Source organism: Aristolochia californica, unplaced genomic scaffold (assembly GCF_029961685.1).
Source record: "Aristolochia californica isolate CCGP_79_NKW_82.1479 unplaced genomic scaffold, dmAriCali1.0.hap1 SCAF_12, whole genome shotgun sequence".
NCBI lineage: Eukaryota > Viridiplantae > Streptophyta > Magnoliopsida > Piperales > Aristolochiaceae > Aristolochia > Aristolochia californica.
Window position 1 is genome coordinate 18,917,064 of NW_027181793.1, and position 24,334 is coordinate 18,941,397.

A 24,334-nucleotide genomic window follows, 5' to 3' on the forward strand; every position below is an offset into this window, starting at 1 on the left:
CCATGTAAATTGAGAGAAAGAGAAAGATTGAAGAGAGAAGGAAGTGAATTACAAAGAAAAGGACTATATTGCCCTTATGATACTCACGCCACTTACGGCCACAAAACAGTAATATAAAATGATAAAAATTACATCACTGCGTTTCCCTACTTAACCTTTTGCTGACTACAACATCAAGGCATAATAATGTATTTATAAAATTATTAAAATACCCCTGAACTCTAACACTTGTTAATCGTGTATGAACCTGGAGGCTAGCCTAAGTCTTGTCATAAAACCTTTCTCATCATAGACCGCAAATTTCTTTCACATCACTTCCAATTCCTAAAGAGCAGTCCCTTAGTGAAAAACCATCAGAGAGACATGATACTGACTAATCTTTAAATATTTGATTTATATATAAAAGAGCCATCAATTGAGGCTCCACAAACATGCAAGCCACTCCCAAAAACACTTAGTTTCCAAACAATGATGTCAAAAATGCCAAAACAGCAACTATAATCATAATATTGAGGAAGTAATTTGATTGTAGAGGCTTATCTGGGCTGCCTCCAAGGGCTTCATACTCTGCTCGAATTTTCTGCTTCATAGCGTCAGAAAGTTCTCTCTGCATGCAAATACATAATACTCATTTTCCATGTTTCATTTGTCTTCATGGATTTCACTTTTGCAAGTTTAGTGGTAAGCATCCAAAAAGCTTCCCCTTTGGTTATTAAAAGACAACAGCAGAACAGACAATGATTTGATTGTTGTTTTCTTATGCAGCCTGCAAATATGATGTGGAAAGGGAAGGGAAAAAACCCCATTAAGCATGTAAAATATCTTGGTAAGATTAGAGGATAGAGAAGAGTCTCAGGCTACTAACCTTAGATTCACCAGATGAGTAATTTGATGCAACGAATTTTTCTGGTGTGGCACTCTTGGAATCGTTATCAATTGAAAAACCCTGATATTTCCGTAAAGGTTATTAAGAAAGGAAGCCAAGTATATTAAAGCAGAGAAAAGATTATCACAGTACATGATTCTGAAAAGTACATGACTTAATTTTTAAGCAACAACATAAAAACCAAATAAATATCCCACCTCAGGAGGATCGAACTTAGCACCCAAATTGCTGAGTTTGGCATGAGCTTCAGCATAGTCCTTAAAAAATGCTTCTTCGTCTACTGCATATTTCTCTGCATAAACCTACAGAAAAAAATCATTTTTGTTACCGTGTACAAAACTAGAATAAAAACAAGATCAACCAAAACTAAAAGAAGGAAAAAAGAAAACAAAAAGAGAAAAGATGACGTCAATCCCTTGATATGTCCTACCTTGAAAGATGGATCTTCAAATAGGACAGCATCAGTAGGCAAAACCAGCAGATCCTCATCTATTTTTTCTTTGATATCCTGAAGGGTTAGCAGTCAGAAACATGTATTTCATGCAAGAAAGCCTGATGCTAAAAATGTAAGAGAGACATGCTTACTTTAAAGTAGGAGTTATCAAACTTTAACCACTGTACCGTCCATGACTGTCCTCCTGGAGCTCCAGGTCCATCTTTCTGTTGAGCATCAAAAGTTAATGTTAGCTGAACCTAAAGCAACATAAATATTGCATATATAACAGAGTTAAATGTCAAAAATATCTAAATATTTCTTGTAACTTGTGGTTTCCATAGAATAGACACAAAGAATAGATACACATTAGGCAGTCTCAGTGTAAAGACCATTTAGCTCTTCTTTTGATATCAGGTCAAAATCGGTTCTTTCTTAGTTTTTCTAGAGTCATTTGAGGCTACAACCTCTTAACTATCATCTTCTCATTGAGCAGCGTGGACAATGAGTAAGGTTGACTGCAGCTAACGAAGGAAATAAAATTTCAGAGCATCTGCAGCTTGTTATTTAAAAGTCTCTTTTGCACTCTTTGGACTTCATCAAGTAGTGATAACCTCAATAAAATTTTCAGCATTCCCAGTTAACCCATAAAATAAGTTTCAAGCAAGAGAGATTCCCAGATCCAAATATAAAAGAAATCCAAATTAAGTTTCACTAGTTTATTATTAAATAACAGAAGCCCAAGAAAATGTCAACAAAAGCATTGAACTAAAGCCAAAAAGAATGGTTCCCATGGTTTTTCTCTTTTTTTTTTTTTAGAGAGAGAAATGTGAATTTTATTCAGAGAGAAAGGAAATACAAACCTAATTAAGGAGCGCCCCCTTTACAACAAGAGATTGGAGGGAGGCTCCAACAAGAGATTGTTGTTCTTCATGTTTTTGAACTCACGCTCTGAGATTAGCCAACTCTTTGGCTGTTCCCATGGTATTCAGTTTCAACTAATGCGCAATCTTGGTCTAGCCCAGATAACATTAAAGATTTTATGAGACAACAATGTTCTAATCTTGATAGACAGATACATTTTAAATGGCAGAACTATTTCAATTTAGCAAAAAACTGTGATTTTCCAGGGAAGACAAGACTGACTACAAAGGACATTAATGGAGACGAAAAAGAAAATGAACAAGAAGAACAAATGAATGACATGAATGCAAGTATAATAATATGGTCCATCACTTTTCATTTTTACAAATACAGTTGGTCAACATACAGTATATTTTGTCTCTGATTTGCCCCAGCCACTTCTTTCTGGTCTAGACCTTCCTAGGGTGTGTGCACCAGATAGCACAACAATATCCTGCAAGGAAAGGAGCATTGATCAACTTAATTTTACTAAGCTTTTATCATTTACTTCTCATTTTATTCCAAGTAATAAGAAAATATGGCCTAAATGCATGGTGAGCCTAACCTTGTCATCAAGACCCATCCTGTAGAACACATTCCGAAGATGCTCAGCAGGTGAAGAAGGCCCAGCATCTAAACATTGAACAAAAATTTGAAGCTTAGCTACCACAAAAATCTGAAACTTAATAATGGAATTTCGGGCCATTTGAAAAAAATAACAGTCGAACAGGTGTTTCAAGAATTTACCAATAGTGAGATACCCTAGTATTCACGGGCCTTTCTACCTATGAAAAAGTATCCACAATGGCATGCATGGGATGGTGTTCAGTTGTTTATATCGAAGGGTGAATTCCTGATATAACTCCTTGAGGGAATTCTCTATCGTGGATTTCAGAAAATTTATTGAGCATATTCCTACTTAATCCACACAAAATTAGAATAGGGTAAAAGCTAGATCATCTAAGGGAAGTACTGTGGAGAGCATATGATGTGGCTGGAATTCACCATGCTAAGAAATAAGTGATAAATAACAAAGAACGATAAAGACAATCCCAGAGTGGTTAAGTTGGTATAAAATTATTCTTGCCTTTTGTCATGGTTGGAGCTAAGTGATTCAAAAGACACTTGCCTATTTGAACTAAGGATGGCCTAGGCAGTCCAACAAACCTAGACAAGCAGGACAGTAGATGCAAGCATTAATTTTGAAATTTGAAGTCTATGACGACCTACTTCTAAACCATCAACATGGTGTAAGGCAAATAGAAAAGAAGGGTGGAGACAAGAGGATACAGGACCAGTTGGTTCATTTTGACTACAATAATGTTGGACAACAAAGGATCGAGTAATAGTAAATTTCCACCCTGAAAATGTTATGCAGGTGTAACAAAAACTGAAAGTTTAAATATTCAAATGAAAGGCACTAGCTATGGCAGTCATATAATGGCCGAGCAGTTCAGCAGTTTTAGTAAACCTGTTTTTTTGAAAGAGACCAGGGATATAATCAGTTTATTAGTTCTGAAACTAGACAAGTGTCAAAGCAGTATATATCTTGCTATCTACTTCAGAATTTGTCTACTTGTTGTCTAAATTTATATCTCAATCTCTCCAAACAACAATCTGGAAAAAATCAAATAAATACCAAACATGATAGCCCAATCCTAAAAATAATGTACTAAAATGAAATGTAGAAGTAAACACTAACCTTGAAGTCACAATCCATAAAAGAAAAACTTCCAATTTAACCTTTCAAAACCCGACTTCTATGTACAATTGTATGATTTATTTCACCTTTTCCTAGTTCAATGAAAACAAAATGAATGCACAACAAGCATCAAGGGATGACTACTGAGTAATCCAAGTCAGGCCACTCATTTATTGTTTACTTGTTTTCAGACATGCACTTGATTAGTATATGATCATGGTGAGATGCTTGGATTAGTCGCACGTCGAGCCTTAAGCTTGCAAGCTAAAGCGGAGGAAGAAGAAGTACAGCAGGAGAATATCTTTCACACTCGCTGCCACGTGAAAGACAAGGTATGTAGTGCTATTATCGATGGCAGTAGTTGTACTAATGTTGCTAGTACGTCCATGATTGAAAAGCTAGGGCTCACAACTCGTAAACACCCTCGTCCATACAAGCTGCAATGGTTGAATGATAGTGGTGAAGTAAGGGTTACGAAGCAGGTTGTTGTACCATTTCGAATCGATAAATATGAGGATGAGGTACCAATGCAAGCTGGACATCTCCTCTTAGGAAGACCGTGGCAATTTGACCGACGTGTGCAGCATGACGGCTTCACCAACAAGTACTCATTCACGCGCAATGAGCAGACAATCACTCTAGTTCCGATGACACCAAAACAAGTATATGAGGATTTGAGGACAAATCCTTCTCAAGAGGGGGGGGACCCACCATGGTAACACGAGTTGGTGGGACCCACCATGTGAACGTGGGATGCCAAGAAGAGTCCTCATAAGAAGAAGTTAGAATTTTAGTTATATTAGATCTCTAGTAGATTGTGTTATCTTTTCAGGATATGCTTATCTTAGAGAGTTTGAGTTTGAGTTATGTTAGATTTCTAGTTTACATTGAGTTATCTTATCATGATAGGTTTATCTTTAAGAATTAGAGTTTGAATGTAATTAGGACTCTACCACGTCCTCCACTATAAATAGAGGACCTTATACACAGATTAAAGGGAGTTTTTTATGATTATTCATATTGTGAGTTATTCACTTTTTCGAACTTATTAAGGTCTCCTTGTGGCGTTCAAAATCGACTTATCAAACAGATTTTCCATCCCTGTTTGTGGCGTCTTCACCATACCAAGGTTCTTGCTTTGCTAAGCAACGGGTCGCGGTTCCCATCAAACTTGAAAGATCTTGGGGACGGTTTCCAGATTTGGTATCGAGTTTAGTCACGTGTTGACGTGGTTCGTATCAAATTACAAAAATACCTCTCCTTACATAAAAATCACTTATTCTCTTATAACTCCCATTCTACTCTTCCTACGAAGATAAAATATTGTACATAGACTAAATCAAACATGTTGAACAAGATAGTATCATAGTATAAAATGTCCAACCATGTAAAATGACCAAAATACCCTTGAGCTGATTTTCTCACACTTAGATTTGATGCATATAAATGAATATTTTCCTAATATTCTAAAGAACTTCCTCAAGCATTCATTAATACAACTAAACTTCCCTATTTTTTCCCCAATGAAGAAACATAGAGTTCACTCTAGTGGGTCAGACAAGTAATGTTGATTAGTTTTAGTGACAAACATATTATTTAATTATTTTTCAGGAATAATGGTAATTACAATATAGAGTTGCTAAGTGGCAAAGAAAAAGAGAGAGAATTGAACAAATCAAGGGGATGGGTGCAGCAACATGGTGGTTTAGATTCAAGAAATAACAAGTTGAATGCTTCCTCTAGAGTACCGGTAACCTAGATTTCAACAACAACCAAGGGTGTGTTTGTGACAATAAGGAAAATGTAGGAAAAATGTCGTGCGAAAATTTTCATGTTGACCAAAATTTTCTAGCATTTATCCCATTTTTGGGGACAGGAGAATTTCTGATTAATTCTTCATCTTTAAGAAATGCTAAAAAGGATAAGAAAATGAGTTTCCTCTTGCTCCTATGGTAAAAATAAACCAAGAAGCACTAAAGTGGATCTTGATCACCAACTTCTTAGTTCAACTTTATTTTTTAGAATTTATTTTATTTGTAGTGTAAACACAAGCACCATAACTAATTTTTTCTCATTGTTTCCTAGGGTGGCACAAACACAAGAAAACTGGTCAAAGGGATTTTTTTTCCAATAGGAAAAGTTTCCAATGAGAAAATTAGTCCAAGGGAAAATATTTTTTCCTTCATTTTGTTTTCCTATGGTAGCACAAACAGTCCTTACGAAAACTACAATTTAATTCAAGTTTGTTGAGTGGGTGTAATCCAACATTGATAAAAAGCTAAGTGGTCTTGATGTTATAATATTGAGCAAAAGACCTCCTAAATGGCTAGTCATTTGGGATCGAACCGGGCTCAATCCAGCTGTTGTATCGAAGCAGGATGTCTAGTTGGCCTAGACCTAGTTTATGCTCCATTGTGAATTTATACCCACCTCAAGCTCGTTATGTGTAAGCCTAGAAGTGAGCAGGAGTGTTGAGTGAATAGTCCTACATAGATAAAAATTAAGAAGGGTTATTGGGTTATAATGTTGAGAATAAGCATCCTAAGTGGTAGTCACTTTGGAATGAAGTAGAGCTCAATCCAATACGTTTAATGGGTAAAAGTTGAAAGACCAAGAGTGGGGCTTTTGTAGCTATTGAGAAAAATAGCAAACAGAGAAATAAAACAATAAAAAGGATAAGTTTATCCAAGAGAGAACAAAAACCCAAACTTTATTAATAGCAAAAGAGTAATTTTTTTTAAATATATGAAGGCCTTTTATGGATATACAAATCAACAAAATAGGAAATTTCTATGTTGTCCGCAATAAGAAATAGACTCCAATTAGGACTTTCTGAATCTATATCTACTAACTGAAAAGAAACTCATAACAAGAAATAGTTTCTAACTTAAAGACTTGCTAAATTTAGCCTACACCAATTTGGAAACAAAGCCAAAACCAAAATAGGAAACCATTGCTTGAAAAGCTACCTAATTGAAGCTTTTACTAAAACAACAAGTTAGTTGTCTAGTTAAAACTTTTAAGTTTAGCAAGCTTGAAATAGGAAATTGCCTCTTAGAAAGACTTTCTATTCTTGGAACTTGTCCTAAAATGGGAAATCCATGCCTCTTGAAATTGAGTCTTCTTCTTTCTTCTTCTTCCATACACATGGGTGATCTTGAGGTGATTTCTTGTCCTTGGATATTCCTGAGCTAGATCTTCCACATCATAATGTATTGCATCAGCGGGGCACCACCTTGGTGGACTCGTCTGCAGTCAAGTTATTGAGATTCCTAGGTCAACCAATTCTTTGGCCGATAGGCTAGCTAAATTTGGAACTTCCCAGCAATCTCTCATTGTTTGGGACAACTCTCCCTCTTTATAATCTTGCTCATTTGAGCCTTCTCGTATTCTCTCAACACTATTTAAAAAAAAAAAAAAAAAAGTTATTGAGTTATTTATTGACAAAATGAAAAAAAAGTAAGGAGAGAGAATGAGAGAGAAGAAAGCGGAGAAGAGAGCTCCAAGAAAGAGGTGTGTTAGGAGTCGTGAATGACCCCCAACCTTTATTTATTAAAGTGAAACCCTAATTTCCTTATATCTCCCATTCTACAAGTCCTATTTACATGAAACTTGGACCATAGACATAATTCAATATAAGTAACAAGATTACATCAAGACATATGAATAAAGATAAAAGTAAAATGGCCAAAATGCCCTCAAATACAAAAGATAAGCAAGGAGGATAGCCGATAATTCCAGCCAAATACATTGTAAGAGGATGGCCACCCAATAGAGGATCCTGAAGAGTTAGCAGCCCTCAAAGTCAGACACTATTCCCCTTGATATTCATGCAGAATCTCATCCTATTTCCCATCTAATACCTGTACTCCACACCAAACACAATGTCTTTAACACATTCTTACCCACCCCAGATCATCAAAAAACATAAAATAGGAGAAGAGCATGGCATTAAAAAATTAACATGAGAAGCTATATCCATCAGCAAGCTCAGTTTTTTCCTAAAAGAAAGTTCCTTCTTTTATGAACTATCCTCACAAGATATATGGTGAAACAGGTCGCCTTTTGTAAAAAAGGTGAGACCTCCAGGAGATGAAAGAGGTGTTCCACAATGTTTAAGTGGGGCTGAGGACCATCCTAAAATGACTAGTTGGATTTCTTTTTCCAACAAATAACTGCAAAAAAATCTCAATCCTAAACCAACGTGGGTATATTCCTACAAACAATCCCCTCATATCCAGGTGTAAGTATACAAACAATGGACCCGATAAGGTGTACGAAATATACACGACAGAATCTAAGCCCAACAGAATCTAAGCCCTACTACGATACCCTGTTAAAGTTGGGTCAAAGTCTATCCTAAAATGACTTGCCAAAATTAGGAGTTTTTTCCCATAACTAGAACCCTAGGATTGTTTCAAACTGAACCATTGTGGGATTATTCCCAATGACACACAAGACCCTTAACCAATGGATAACCATGAAAATTGATAAGGCTATGCAAATAAAGAAACACATGGAAAAGAACAGGGTAAGGAGGTATAGGACATAAAAATAAATTAAAGCAGAATGAATTGCATTCAAACTACATTAAGGAAAACAAAACCATAGTCACCTATCAACATGATAAAGTAAAATGCCAGCAACAGCTGAAAAAAAAGTGCATCCAGCAGTAATTTTAAGAGTTATTGTCTAACCAGGAAGCTTTCCCTCCTCTGGACACTGGTCTGGTTTGGAAACATCTACTCTTCCATATTTCATGGGGATTTTGGGCCCTCCGGCCTCCTGGTAAAAATACCATTAAAATATTTGAGCACATAACCTATCTTTTGGTCAGTTCTGCATCCAATAAATAATGCTAAATCCAAGATAGCTGACCTCAATGGCAGTGGCACTTGCTAGCTGGAACAGATCTGCATATGTCACACCTGGATATTTGTCTTTGATTGGCTGAAGCAGCTTTAATGCATTTATAAGACCTGAAACACCAAATAGTGATGCGATAATTTTTATTTGACTCCCTCTGACTGCAAGAGTTTGTCACCTTTTTAAAGTACTTTATTTGCAGCATAGACAATGTTTACCAGCATTAGCAGCATGCTTTAGTTCTATGTCAAATCTCAAACTCCCATTAGCTCCACCTTGTTGAGGCCACTCTTCAATGTTCTTATCATAGGTACCCGCATCATGCCACCCCAAGCGAACCTGCCATAATATGAATAAAACAATAAATGATTGGACCCACTGCTATCTTCATTTAATTTTCTACAAGTAGTTATATTTGCAATAATGAAGAAGTTCAAAAAGAGAATAGGTTATGCATGTGTAGAATATGAAAAATAAGGAGAAATAGAGAAGGAAAGAGAAGGAAAATAGAAGAGAAGAAGTTGAGGAGGCTGCAAACTGTTAGAGTCAGGAATCGACCCACAAGTCACTTAAATACCCACTTAAGAAAAAGGTACAGAATAACATATATATGCCCCTCTACATATAAACCCTTTGTTAAATATATTGAAAGGGTAATTTGGTCATTTCACATAGGTCTGATCATATCAAGGATAGTGCTAATAGTTTCAGAAAGTGTAGACGTATCTATAGTCCAATTTTCATATTTTTCGACTTGTATATGTGAAGATATAATGTGTATATGTTTGAGGAAGGGTAGTGGAGTCTTTTCCTCTTCAACTATCTTAAGTGAATAAAGGGATTAGGGGCCTCGTGCTTTTCCCCTACTCTAGGTCGACGTCTTCTCTCAGAAACAGCTCCTCCTCTCTTCCTTCTATCTTTTCTCTCTATCAACTCTATGTCTCTCAATATTGCACTTGGTATCAGAGTGAATAGGTCCATAGTACACGCGTTTGAAACATCCTTCTTCTTCTCTTGAAGCCTACAATCTCATAAGAAAGGAGATTTCAAGTCTGGTGTGGTCTGGTTGGTAAAACTCTAATATGTTTGTATTCTTTCGTGATATAACCCTAGGGTTGATGGTTTTTGCTGCTAGTTAAGCAGTATAATAACTATTTTCTGCCTCATGAGGGTTTGCTGAAGTGCGACTGACCTCTCTCTTACTGTACGCACCTTATTATATGACCTATTGCTTGCATCATCTTTCAATTGGATGATGTCAGCCCTTATTGTTGGAGTTTTCTTGTATATTTTTGGCTTGATTGCAAAATTGATCACATTCTCTAGAATTGGATTTTTTTTTATTTTTTTATTTTTATGAAGATGTATTTCTATTAACAAGAGAAAATTACAAGGGGGGAGGGAGCAAATCCCTTACAACAAGAGATTGCAAGGAAGCTCCCTCCTTGGCAAGCACATCTGCTGCTGAATTTGCAGATCTCAGAATGTGAGACCAAATACATGAAAAAGATGATACAATTTCCAAAATCTTCTGGAATATGTCCCAGTGCCTCCATGGGGGGGGGGGGGGGTATTGCGCTGGCTCTAGAATTGGATGTTTGGCACATATTAATTTATTGACCTAGCCCAGATTTGAAGTGGGGCCCACATAGCTATTATTGATATACTTGTGTAGTAAATGAAATTGTCACTTAATTGCAGACTATCTTGTTTCCCATGGCTGAGTTTGGAGAAATTATTACTCCATCGAGGGATGTTGTGAATTCAGATGGGAAAGATTCCATATTAATTACATCTAAGAGATTGAATAGATGCAACTATCTGAGTTGGTCCAAATTTGTTTGAATCTACCTAAAGGCAAAAGCAAATCCAAATTTAACCGAGATGATCCTCCTATGCTCATTATAGACGATTGGGAAGCAGAAGACAGTCAAGTAATGACTTAGCTATTGAACAAAATGGATTTGAGGCTGAGAAAAAGATTATCAATTACGAAACAGCCAAGGAGATGTGGGTGTCCTTGGAATCAATATATGCTTAGGAGTGTTACCTGTCCAAGGTCTATGAACTATATATGCTAGACTCTGTAGCCTTAAAAGGGGAGAGAGATCAATCATAGATTATTATAATGAACTGAAAGGTATTATGCACCAAGTCCACATGTTCCACCCGTTTACTACTAATGAGAAAGAACTTAGAAAACAACAAGAACAAGTTCTTACTTCAAAATTTCTAAATGGATTGGGATGAGAATTTGATCCAATTAGGGCTAAATTGTTAGATTCAGATGATGTATCATCACTTTCCACAGCATTTAACAAAGTTATGAGAACAGAAACTATAGTTATGTCCAGAGGAAGCAAAGACGATAAGAATGTTAATGTGTCAGCATTGAATTCCTTTGGTGAGTTAGAGTCTACTCGAGACCAAGGAGGTAGTTCTTGAGGTAGAGGTAGAGATGGATTTTGGTAGAGGCCGAGGCTGAGGCCACACAGATGGTAAAAGTGATAGAAAGTGTGTTCAGTGTGGATACACCAATCATTTCTCTAACAAATACTGGATTAAGTTTGGAAAGCCCACTTGGGCAAACTCATTGACCCATGAGCATACCAAGTCCACGACTGGACAAATGGTTGGTGTCTTACCAGGAGCACCTAATGAAATGCAACAGTTGGACTAGCGCATGGCTCAACTTGCATCTATCTCAACTCCTTCCTCCTCATCATCAGCTGCACAACCTCCACTTCCTACGACTACTCTGGTCAACTTAGGTATGTTTGCTTTGCATGTGTGCCTTAGATATTCCTAGGTATTGACTCAGGAGAATCTACTCATATGTTAGGTATGTTATCCTTGTTCATTGATTTCAAGGACTCTTCATCGGTACTTGATAGGTCCATGTCACTTGTTCATGGAGTGGATAATGTCACATCTACTCCATCTATGCCTCTCAAGTCTATGTTATTTGTTCCCATATCCCCTCATAACTTGTTATCTGTAAGCCAACTTACTAAGTCTTTGCAATGTTCCGTAACTTTCTATCCTTCTCACTATGTTTTAAGATCTTACAATTAGGAAGATGATTGGTTCCATGCGTGAAAGGAGAGGACTATACCACTTGGATGGATCATCACTGATGCCTACCTCCACTCTTCATACGACAGTTTCAACCTTCAAGTGGCATTTAAGACTTGGACATCCTTCTCTTGAAAAGTTTGTTCATCTTTTTCCCACATTTCCGCCAAGTTCAACTTTTCAATGTGAGTTGTGTCAATTGAGCAAACATCATCGAGTGTTTTTCCATTGAGTCAGAAGAAAAGTAAAAGATTGTTTGAACTTATTCATTGTGATGTATGGGGACCATGTTTAGTTCCAAGTTTGTTTGTATACAAGTATTTTATTTCTTTTATTGATGATTCCAACCGCACTAATTGGGTTTACCTCCTACTGGAGAAGTCTAAGGTATTTGATGTATTTCAAACTTTTAAAATGAAATTAAAAACCAATTCGATGTTATTATTCAGATTCTTCGTACCAACAATGGATTCAAATGCATGAAATACAAGTTTACTGCATTTTGTTAGACTCGTGGTACACTTCATCAATCGTGTTGTGTGTTTAATCCACAAAAAAATGGAGTAGTAGAGCGTAAGAATAGGCATTTGTTGGAAATTGCCCGGACAATGTTCATTCATATGCATGTACCCAAGTCCTATTGCTGAGATGTTGTACTTACTGCATGTTATCTTATTAACAGAAGGTGTTGAATTCATCCAATACTTTATTTTCATTGCCTCCTCGCATTTTTGGTTGTGTGCTTTGCCCATGTTTTTGGTACTTCTACAGGCAATCTGTCACCACATGTTGTCAAATGTGTTTTTATTTGATATTCTAGGACACAGAAGGATATAAATGTTTTTGTCCTTCTCTTTACAAAACTTGTGTCTATTGATGTGACCTTCTTTGAGGATGTACCTTTCTTTTCTCCTTCTGATATAGTTACTCCACCTCTAGTCACAGTTCCTAGTGTTGTGGTTCTTGCACAAGTAGAAGATGTCTTTAGTCTATCACAATCTACTACTAAAAAAAAGCCCTTTCATTTGTACCAACGTAGGTAACAAGGTCTACAACAAGCTACAGTTCCCTCTTACTCATAGATTCCAACAACTTTTTCAATCACAGGATCCTGAGGTAACTTATTTCCATATCCCTATTGCTCTCCGTAAAGGAGTTCTTTCACTAACTCGTCATTCATTGTCTCATTATGTTTCCTTTGATTCCTTATCCACAGGATACATGCAGTTTGTTTTACCTTTGTCCTCTTGTACTATTTCTCCTTCTATGCAGGATGCTTTTTTATTTCCTTAGTGGAAACATGCTATGGATGTTGAGATGGCATTGTTGACAAATAGAGGCACGTGAAGTTTGTGTGATGTTCCTTTTGGTGTAACAATTGTGAGGTATCATTGGGTCTACACAATTAAATATAGAGTAGATAGATTTATTGAGCTATAAGGCCTGGTTAGTTGCAAAAGGGTACACCCAGATGTATGGAATTGATGTGTTTGATACGTTCCCTCCAGTCGCACAATTGATGTTTGTTCGTATACTTGTCTCACTTGTTGTTAATCAGAATTGGACACTCTTCCAGCTTAACATTAAGAATGTCTTCTTGTATGGTGACTTAGAAGAAGAAATGTATATGGAGCAACCTCCGGGGTATATTGCTCAGGAGGCGACTCACAAAGTATGTAGACTAAAGTATGGGCTTAAACAATGCATGAGGGCATGGTTTGAAAAATTCAGCTAAATAGAACTATTATTTGGTTTCTCATGAAGTCACTGTGATCATCCATTATTTTTTAGGAAGAGATCGTCTGGAGTCATAGTTCTTCTTGTATATGTTGATCACATTGTTTTGCTAGGAATAATGTTCAAGGTATTGAAGAAGTAAAACATAAACTAGCTAAACATTTTCAGAAATAGGATTCGGATTCCCTAAAAAATACTTCCTTGGGATAGAGATTGCAAGAAGTAAGACTGGTATTTTGTTGACACAGAGAAAGTATGTCACTGACATGCTACAGGGTTATGACTCATACAATTAGTGAGATGAAGTGGGTTTGATGAGTATTGCAAGAGCTGATCTACAATGTCCTATACCAATGACAATGTATTATGATAATCAGGCCGTCATTTTTACTACTAGCAACCTAGTGTTTCATGAAAGGACCAAACACATTAAAGTGGATTATCATTTTGTTCGAGATGCAGTAATGAAAAAGGAAGTTGATACACCTTATGTTCGATCCGGTGATCAACTTGGTGATGACTTCACTAAAGCCTTGGCCAAAAGAGAGTTTAAGACCTTTTTTAACAAGCTAGGACTACTAGATATATACGTCCAGCTTGAGGGGAATGTTAAATATACTGAAAGGGTAATTTGGTCATTTCACATAGGTCTAATTGTATCAAGCAGAGTGTCATGAGTTTCAAGAAGTGTCGAAGTATCTATGGTCTAATTTTCATGATTTTTGGACTTGTATATATGAAGATATAAGGTGTACATAGTTGAGGGGCAGAGGAGTCTTTTCGTCTTCAACTCACTTAAGTGTATAAAAGGATTAGGGGGCTCGTGCTTTTCCCCTAATCTAGATTGATGTATTTTCTCATAAACAAGCTCCTCTCTTCTTTCTTTTTTTTTTTTTTTTTTGAAGAAGATGTATTAATAAAACAAAAGAGAATTACAAAATTTGAGGGAGCACGTCCCTTATAACCAGTGATTGTAGGGTAGCCCCCTGCCTGGCAAGCACATCAGCCGCTGAATTAGTGGATCTCGGAATGTGAGACCAAATACAAGGAACAATTAAGGTAATATCTAAAATTTCTTTAAAAGTATCCCTATGCCTCCACGGAAGAGAAGATGTGTTCTCACACCAACCTATCACCACTTTGGAGTCACCTTCAACATGGAGAGGCCCCCTACATTTATCTCTGAAGATACGAAGACCGAAGAGGAGACCATGCAATTCAGCAGACGTTCAGCAGACGTAGAGTCTGATATACCAAGGGGTCCGGCATAAGTGAAGAGATGATTACCGGAATTGTTTGAAATAACTCCTCCGAAACCAGAAATACCAGGGTTGCCAAGAGACGAACCGTCAAAATTTAACTTTAGGAAACCAGGATAAGGAGGAGACCATTCTCTCATGACCGGAGGCTTTTTCCCAATGTGCATCAATGCCAAGTTTCTCCAATTTTCACGAATGGAGGAACCCAAATAAGGAGAGAAAGCTTTCCTGGTTAATAGCCAAGTTGATATTTGCCCAACCACTTTGTCCGCAACTCGGTCTAAAGATTCACTTTTTGCATCAAAACGTCTTCTATTTCGCTCATTCCAAAGACCCCACGGGATAAAACTAGTACATGCAGAGAGCATCATCTTTCCAAGACTCGGCATAGGGGTACCCATGAGAGATTTACTGAACAAAAACAGATCAGCCGCCATGCAGAACTGAAAACCAAACTTTCCAAGAATGTTGATCCACACCTTCCAAGAAAAGCTGCAATGGAGAAGAATATGGCTAGTAGTTTCATTTTCAGAGTTGCAGAATGGACATATGGGATCCACTGAGGGGTGACCTCTTCTTCTCAATACGGTTGCCGAGAGAATTTTACCTTGACAGGCACTCCACATAAAGAACTTTACCTTTGGAGGGGCACATAAATGTCATACAAATTTAATTTCATTCACCCTCCAAGCCGAGTTACCGCTGTTTAAAAAGCCATATGTTGATGAGACCGTGAAGGGACCCTTTTTGTCTAGCCACCAAATGAGCTTGTCAGCCTCCAAAGGATGAATTTTAAACGAAGCAACAAGGTCCATCTATCGACTAGCCTCCAGAGCCTCACTATTCGAGAGACCTCTTCTAGGATGTAGATTCATATCCCTCCCCTCAAAAGCTTCTGCTACTAATATTTCTCTAAGAGTCGTGAGAAGATAAAGACTCCTGAATGTAGCCTGTAGGGGCTCTTGCCCAATCCACAAATCATCCCAAAACTTGAGCAATCTACCATTGCCTGCATAGAATCTACTAGCCGAATGAAATTTTGGAAGCAGAAGGTATAATGCCCTCCATATTGGGGAGAGGGCTCTACGATTCCCACCAGACATCCACCAGTGAGGATCCCCACCCACCTTTGTGAAAACCATTTCCTTCCAAAGATTTGAGGAGTGAGTATTAAACTTCCATAGCCATTTCAGCAACAAAGCTTGATTCATATCTCTAGTTTTCCGGATTCCCAGGCCCCCCATATTCTTTAGCATGCATACTTCATCCTAGCTAACCAGATGGTACTTGAAAGCATCACTCGATCCCCTCCATAAGAATCGTCTTTTTAGCCTATCCATAATCTTACAAATTGCAACAGGGCAAGACATGAAAGATAGGGCATAATTGGGAATACCGGCTATGCAGGACTTGAGAAGGATGAGCCTCCCCGCTTTACTAAGAAGTCATCCCTTCCATGATGTCAGGCGAGATTCCATTTTTTCCACCACCAGATTCCAAAGCCTCTTGCAAAAACGACCATTGAAAAGAGGTAAACCAAGATATGTTCCAAGTAAGTGACTTATTGTGCATCCGAATATATTTGCCATCTCACTGAGAAACTCAGGGTTAACATTGAAGCCCATGAAGGAAGTTTTTCCCCAATTCACGTTTTGACCAAAGGCTACCTTAAAAAGCCCCAACACAACTTTAATCTTTCGTGCACAATCAGTGGTGCCGACTCCGAAAATTATGGTATCATCTGCATACTGGAGGATGGGAATATTATAAGCTGAACTGGAGCTAGTAGGGGAGAGCCACCCAAGATTACCTGCCGAGTAAAACATAGCAGATAGAAATTCACCAATCATATTGAATAAAAGCGGGGATAGGGGATCTCCCTGCCTAATACCTCTGGTCCCTGTGAAATAACCACATACGGAGCCATTGATGAGGAGCGAGTATGAAGCCGAGCCCACACAACTTCTTATCCAGAATCTCCATCTGTTGCCAAAACCCATCTTTTCCATGATCTCATCTAACAGGGTCCAATTTACTCTGTCAAGATCTAACTTTAGGGCAATTCTAGGATCCTTGTTGCGCTGAAAATGATCAATAAGTTCGTGAGCAGCCATAGTAGAGTCCATAATCTCCCTTCCCTTCAAAAAAGCTCCTTACCCTTTGTGAATAACTGATGGAAGGAGAGCTTTGAGACGGTGCGCCAAGATTCTGGCTATAATCTTATAAGCACTAGAAATGAGACTGATAGGCCTAAAATCCTCTGGTTTCTCCACACTTTGCTTCTTCGGAATCAATGCAATAAAAGAAGCACCAATACTATGAAACGTGATCCCATTGTTGAAAAATCCATTAACCATGGCTATGATATCCCCCTTGAGACGAGGCCAAAAACTTTTTAAGAAATCCCCATTGAAGCCATCAGGGCCTTGTGCCCTATCACCCTCCATGCCTAAAACAGCACGTTTGACCTCTCCCAATGAAAACGGCAACTCCAGAAAAAGAGGCAGCTGCTGAAGATAGGCTAGAGAACCTAATATTCTGAAGTTTCGGTCTATAATAACATTCCTCCGAATATAAATCTTTGCTCCTCCGCCAAATCAATCCTCTCTTCTTTCTCTCTTTTCACTCTCTCTCAACTCTATTTCTCTCAATATTTCACACCCTTATATCTCTCTAATTACACTTCAGAATGAAACAAAACTTTGAACATAGAACTCTAGCATAAAGATAAGCTCACTTCTACCTAAGTAAATGACTAAAATACCCTTTAATAGATATTTCAACAGTGTGTTTAGGGAAAGTCTTAAAAGTGACCAGCTGAATCCAACACTACAAGCTTGTGTCCAAGATCTCAGATGCCCACGAGCTGCAACTAGCACAAGCAGTCCAGGCTAGCTCATGAGGGCTTAACTGAGCCTGACGGTTCCCAGAGATTACACAAACTCGTCCCTGTAGAAAAACAGCCAAGCAGGTTCTGAGAGGGTACAAAGGCTTATGCAGTGTTTTTGCAAACCAAGACTTCATTACCTAGAGCAAAGGAGAAAATTGTGATTGACAATCAAACGAATTAGTGGCTACGGTAGGACAGAATAAAGAATGACATGAATAAGAACCCAAAAATTTGCATCTGGATTAGCTTTCTTAAGTTGAAAGACCTTGGGAAAAATCTTCCAACACACAGAAATTCCTTCAAGGAATAATGTCACTACGTTTTTTTATGTAGAGCAACCTACAGCACATGAGCACCTTTATGTGCCCTGGTCATATATGGCGCCCTGTTTTCCAACAAGCAACAAAATACAATCTTAAAGTTTGAGAAGAATGTAAAAGTCCATAAAACTCTACTCCTTCCAATTTATTGTACTAGTCTTTATACTCCCTTTTTAACCTCTAAAGTTTTTATTATCAGCTCGTTTGACCTTTATTGCAGTGCCATCAATTTTGGTTCCTACTTTCCTTGTCATATTTGAGCTTAGCCTTTCTTTCAGGTCTCCGCATGCACAAAGTAACTCTTAGGAAACGTAAAATGCCAAAACTAAAACCTACAAAGCAGCAAAGTACTTCAAAAATCCCACAAAATGGGGAAAAGGTCAGATGGTAGAACATGCATTCATCCAATTCATCATTGTTATCCAATTGACTTTTACCATAGAAGAGAAGGGATATGTGGAAAGAGTGAAGAGTTCCTTCTGATAACATCATATGAAAAAACAGACTCTGGAAGACAATTCATAACATAGAAAGGCGATACAGAGAAACAAATGAATCACACTACCAAAATTGGGTGGGAATATTGGGTCTTGAGGAGCTCCTTAATATCTTCTCGCGCGCTTTTCAGCTGATCTGGGTCAGACGCAAAACACACCGCCGAGTGGGCTCCGCCTCCCTTCGCTCGACGAGCGACCGTCATTCTCCGAGGAGCCTAGAGAGAGAACCAAATGTACGGTTAAATAAGAAACTCACACTCAAAAGTGAAAAGAAGCAGAAACTCAAAATGTCTAATGTCCAACCAAACGAAGAGAGCAAGGAGAAGATCCTTGCGCGGTCTTGGGCCATAGTGAAGGACTTGAAACAGAAGGAGGCGAGAGAAATTGAGCTGAAGCAGAGGGTTTGCGGCATTTATTGGTCGAGAGCCGAAGAAGTAGAGAAGAACTCAGTGTCGCCATGATCGGGTGGATGTGGCGGCGATACAACGACGAATGCTGGTGTTAGTGGACGGAGTCCATTTTACCATCCAATCCAGAACCCAGAAAGAGCACAGTGGTGGACACGTGTAACATGTTTTAGGACCAGTCAAACGGGCGGAAAGTGAGAGCTTTTCTCCGCCGTAGGAAACCAGCGGGACCAGATGGATACGCAGCGCCAAAAACCCTAAACCGCTCAGACGCTGGAGTGAGCTGAATTCTGAAATGATGTAATAAAGAATTAGTAGTTACCATAGAAAAAAAACTCTGTAAAACGGATCCGTTAGGTCAGGACTGTTGAAAAAATATCGCTGAGAATAAATTTGGAGGAGCCAAAGATTCCAGTTCGCATAGCTAAATTAACCTAATGGAGCTATTGCACCCTTTTTACCATTTCAGTGGATCGAGCCCCCTCTGGAGCCCATAATTGGAGAATGATTAGTGCTCTATCAATCATTTCAATAAATGATAGTGACTGAGGTAGTGATTCAATGAATCTATGCGACTCAAGTAGGGGTAGGGATGCACTCGGATCGGTTTTGGAAGGGATTTTTGAAAACTCATACTTATCTAGGGAGTTCAAATCCGTTGGCGCTCTTGTTGCAGCCGATTACTTCATCTTTCAAACACAGAGAGGCAAACGGACAGAGACGAACTTCTCCCTCTTCCATTCCAAAAATTTCGTCCATCTCCAAATATCTATTACCCATTTGTTGTTTGTCACCCTAGGCCAAGAAGCCACATAGAAGAAAACCCCTGCCCCTTCTTTCTTTGTCAACTGTCACCTATCTTGCCTAAACGTGGCTCCTGATATAGGTTTACAAGAGAAAAGCAGGAAACCAAATAAGAAAGAATCCCATGAATCAAAAGATTATATATGAAAATGGTAAACATCTAAAATAAATGGATTATCCAAGATGGGTGAGATCAAAGATTTAAGACGTGTGAGCTACAAGATTAGAATGTCCTACTAGCTAAGAATTTGAACTATCTTTGGCCAAGAGCCTTTGTGAAGATATCGTCGAGCTAAAGATTGGTTGGAACATGAGAAAAAACGATAGAGTTGTTTTGTTATGTTCATAGATGAAATGACAATCTATATTAATGTTTTTTATGCTCTTGTAAAATATGATATTAGCAATAATTTAAAGAGTTTCTTGGTTGTCATAATAGAGTTCAATGGATACAACATGAGTCACGTCAAGTAATTGAAGAAGACTACACAGCCAAATAAGTTCTCTTGTAGCAAGAGCCATAAATGATGTTTGACCTCGATAAATGACATGGAAATTGCAATTTGTTGTTTGGTTTTCCATTAGATAGGAAAATTACCCAATTTGATAAAGGAACCACTTAGAGAAAGTCAAGGCAGAGAACAACTAGCCCGATTTGAGTCCAAATATGCATGCAATTGCAAGTTTATAGGATTTAATAGGAGAACTTAACTTGGAGAATTGTTTTAAGTATCAAAGAATATGTTGTTATATCTTATAAAGATAAACCGGGAGGGGAAGAGGGTATGAATAAGTTCATACAAAATTTATGGCTAGTTTGAACTTCAACTTCTATTTTGAGCAACTAAACAAGCAAGATTATCATTTAATCCCTCAACCAAAATAGGCACTAAGATTTATAGTGGCTCACAATCCCTATTTCGGATTGCAACTCCACTCCCATAGAGTTTTTGCCCTAGAATTAAAGGTTCCACTATTAACAGTCTCAAAGGTCCAATTTGTAATATACTTGCCCAACTTGAGACTTATGGCCAGCAACAACTATGTAAAAACTCCTAGACCCTTGAACCCTTCAATTTTTCTAAAGGTTTTTTCAACAACATCTACCAATCAACTTATTAAAGTCTCGATTGGTTTATTAGCAAGGTTAGATTATTTTTCAATTAAGTACAAAATGTCTTAATAATCCTATATTATAGTAACAAAGCACAAAAGAGAGTTTATTCAATCCTATATGAAAATTCAATAGTAGTTACCAGCTAAATCAAATTTCAAACTATGAATTTAAAAGTATAAGTACAATGACATTTGGAAAAATCTATGCATAGAGTTCAAAAGCTATGGAAATTGTAAGTTGGATTCAAACCAATTGATTTCAAAGTAAGAGCAAGTTCAACAATAAAAAACTGTAAACATTCAATCAATTTCAATTGACGAGATTAGATACTTAGTGTTGGCCCAAGTGGCTTTTCGGGGTGGGGGTATTAATTGAATTTTTGCAATTAAAATTAAGTGTGTGAAGATTAAAGGAAGTAATGCAACTAATAAAAATTTAATCACACACTGCAACAAAACCAAATTTTTGTTATCGGTGTTCCCCTATTGATATTCACCGTCCAAGAACCCTTGCTTGGGAAATTCCACTAATCTTAGCTCTATTCAATGGAATTTTACATAAAAGAGACTTTCGACTCTCTTTTAAGCCATGTGTATGCACAAATACACGAATACAAATAAACTTCCCCCAAAATTGACTAGATTCTAGCTCTAGCAAGTCTTTCTATCTAGAATCAAAAGGTTTTAGATGAACCTATTAAGAAAAAGAATAAAAATACAAAAAAATGGAAACTTACACCCTTTGTGAACTAGGAGAAACAACCTTCTCCTTTGATTTGTCTAGGCCTCCAGCTTTGATTCACAATGAAAATGATATGGAGTTTGACTAATTGAATGCACATAGAAGATTTGAGAGGAATTGAATGATTTTGTAAAATGAGGATCTCTTTCTCTGAAAAATGAGTTGAGGAAGAATTTTCAAAGAAAATTGTTTTGGGATGAGTAGGTCAATAAATTCTCATTGACTTCTTAAAGGAACCTTTGGTAGGTGTATTTATAAGTTTCACAAGCCAAACTAGTCATTGTTTACCTATTTGTACAAAGTTGACTTGACATTGATCGATCGGTGTGAAGTATTGATTGATCAATTGACAATAACAGTTATATCTTTGTATAAAAAAAGTTTGTTAATCAATGATATGATCGATCAATATCCTTTCGTTGAGTCTAACAAGTTAAGTTGATCGATCAATGTTCAAGGATTGATTGATTAATCAGTTTTCCTATTGGCAATGCATTGCATGTATGGTCGATCAATGGCTTGTTAACGATCCATCACGCTTTATGTTCTTAGTCGGCAAAGTTTTGTATGACTGACCATTTTGAGAAGGTTGATCGATCATTGTTCATATTTTTACATTACCTAGTCATCATTGATCGATAAGTTCACATGGGATGATCGATCATGCTTTATAGCACAAGTTAGCTAAGTTTTGATTGATCAATCATCACCCCTGATTGATCGACTATGCTTTATACTTTTGGCATTTGTACTTCTGGTTGATCGATCATTGGCAAATGTTGATTGATCAATCTAGTGTTAGATCGTTAAGTATGATTTCAAAGAGTAATTAAATTTGATCAAAAGTGATTCTAACATGTTTAAAATATACGTATGCATCGGTAAAACATGTAGACGATGCAAATTTGACCTAAAGGTTCAAATATTTCCATTCTACCTCAAGTTTGAAGATTTGGGGCTATTTTCTTACATAGACTGAGTTTTCGTGATTTTTCTAGATTCCCTAAAATCTAGTATTCAAGTTTTTGCTTTTTCTTTCTTAGGGTGCTTCTTCAAGATGACTTTGACAGAGTAGTGAAGCTCGAAGTCTTTGTGAGGCTTTTGCTAGTTCTTTGCATAGACCTTGACTTGTATGTCTCCTGTAGGAGTTGCATATGAAATGTTAGATTTTCCAATGTTAGATCAATTAAGTTTTGTTACCATCAAAATCAAAATGGGAGTCATTGCTTGGTTAACACAACTTTTTTGAAACACTTCCTTCGTAGGGAACTCAAAAATTAGTATGGAAAAACTCATATCACAAGTATGCTTGGGGAGCTTCAAAATTCATTGTGTTAGCCTTCTCACTCAGTAAATGCATGAAATAGTTAATAGCCTTGATTAAAACACTAAAAAAAACTAGTTGTTTGTGTGTCGTTTAACCCAAAAAATGACACTTTGTCATTTTTCAAAAGTTGGCCAAATCCATCTTAGAAATCAAGGAAAAATATTTTAAATCCATGATTTGAATTGCTAATGACAATGGTAAATCACTTGCAAGGTATTGTAATAAGTGTTGACCAAATTGAGTTTTTTTTCTCCATACGATAGTCCCATCATACCCTTGGTGACTCCGATGGAAAACTGTTTGCCACATGGACATCATTCCACAACACTCTAATTATAATTCAATTAAATGAACATTATGAACTCAATAACACATGACTGGAAAAAAAAATGTCTATGCCATATTGTTAGCAGCTATCGCTATATCTACGGTTGCAAAATTATTTTAAACAAATTCTACGCTTAAAACTCCGATAAACTAAGTTGTCTTGAGAACATTTAGTTTCCTGGTTCATGAAGAAACAACATACCGTGAGAGATCTAACACAAAAGCTGAATATAGGATCTAGATTGTGTTTTTTTTTTCACTTCCAATAGTGGAAAAGAATGATGGCATCTGGAATTATCTTAATGGATATAATCTTATTCTACACCAAAAAATTATGAACCTTCTTCCGAAGATGATGATTGGTTACCATCTTATGCCGTGCTTGGACAAATGACTTTGACCCACATGTGTGCAGGATTTTTTTTTGTTTTTGAGCGCTCTTAGAGTTGATCTTTGATCACCTCTACATTTAAGAAAAACAAAAAAATATGACTCATACACATTTATATAAAAATCTGTATACTATTAGGGGGGGTTAGTCCAAAATGAACCATAATGAATTACTCCCGCATTACTTAGTTCATTAGATTAAGTTGTTTAAGATAATTAAAGTCATTCTAGCATATCCAATCCATGTCACCTAAGGAACACCCGAGATATGGATGTTAGACCACCTCCTCTACATCCTCAAATCAATTTTGTTAATATTAGAATAGTTTGAGACAGGTCGATAAATTTAGAGTTAAAAAAACTACAATGAACAAGACCCATTTGCACCCATATGGTTGAGTCCATACATCTTCTCCACATAAGTCAAGAACCAACTAATTCTTTTATTTTGGGAAAATATCTAAAATACCCCTCTATAAAAAAATTATATATAAAAAAATCGTTAACTTAATTTATTTTTAATAAAACTTATTTAATGATAAAATTATTTCTTTTTACGCTTTTAAACAAAATCTACTAACAGTGTTTACTTACTATAGAAAATACTTAAAAAATAACCTTATTAAAATATCTAAAAAATTTATTAACCAATT

The 24,334-nt window shown here is 37.0% G+C and overlaps 1 protein-coding gene across 2 annotated transcripts; it reads right to left on the bottom strand.

The window, feature by feature from the left end:
- Positions 1 to 355: 355 nt before the first annotated feature.
- LOC137945717 (probable L-ascorbate peroxidase 6, chloroplastic/mitochondrial) lies at positions 356 to 19,805 on the bottom strand. 2 transcript variants are annotated; one of them, XM_068791705.1, is made up of 13 exons: positions 19,612 to 19,805; positions 18,872 to 19,265; positions 18,637 to 18,783; positions 9,009 to 9,129; positions 8,803 to 8,903; positions 8,622 to 8,709; positions 2,788 to 2,855; positions 2,590 to 2,676; positions 1,472 to 1,546; positions 1,317 to 1,394; positions 1,084 to 1,188; positions 866 to 946; positions 356 to 607 (listed from the first exon to the last, which is right to left on the bottom strand). In XM_068791705.1, the coding sequence occupies exons 2-13, from the start codon at positions 19,025 to 19,027 to the stop codon at positions 455 to 457; spliced, it is 1,260 nt and encodes a 419-aa protein (XP_068647806.1). In that variant the 5' UTR covers positions 19,028 to 19,265; positions 19,612 to 19,805; the 3' UTR covers positions 356 to 454. The 2 variants fall into 2 exon arrangements, with proteins under 2 accessions (XP_068647806.1, XP_068647807.1); XM_068791706.1 differs by lacking the exon at positions 356 to 607 and adding an exon at positions 614 to 766 and having other exon boundaries at positions 19,612 to 19,804.
- Positions 19,806 to 24,334: the final 4,529 nt, after the last annotated feature.

What these genes read in the sequence shown, in the direction of transcription:
- LOC137945717 (XM_068791705.1), bottom strand. Translation starts at nt 19,027, where the DNA reads ATGGCGACACTGAGTTCTTCTCTACTTCTTCGGCTCTCGACCAATAAA. An exon ending in CTCCTTGCTCTCTTCGTTTG is followed by an intron (nt 18,784 to 18,871) that starts GTTGGACATTAG and finishes TTCTCTCTCTAG; the next exon opens with GCTCCTCGGAGAATGACGGT. An exon ending in TTGATAACTCCTACTTTAAA is followed by an intron (nt 1,395 to 1,471) that starts GTAAGCATGTCT and finishes CTAACCCTTCAG; the next exon opens with GATATCAAAGAAAAAATAGA.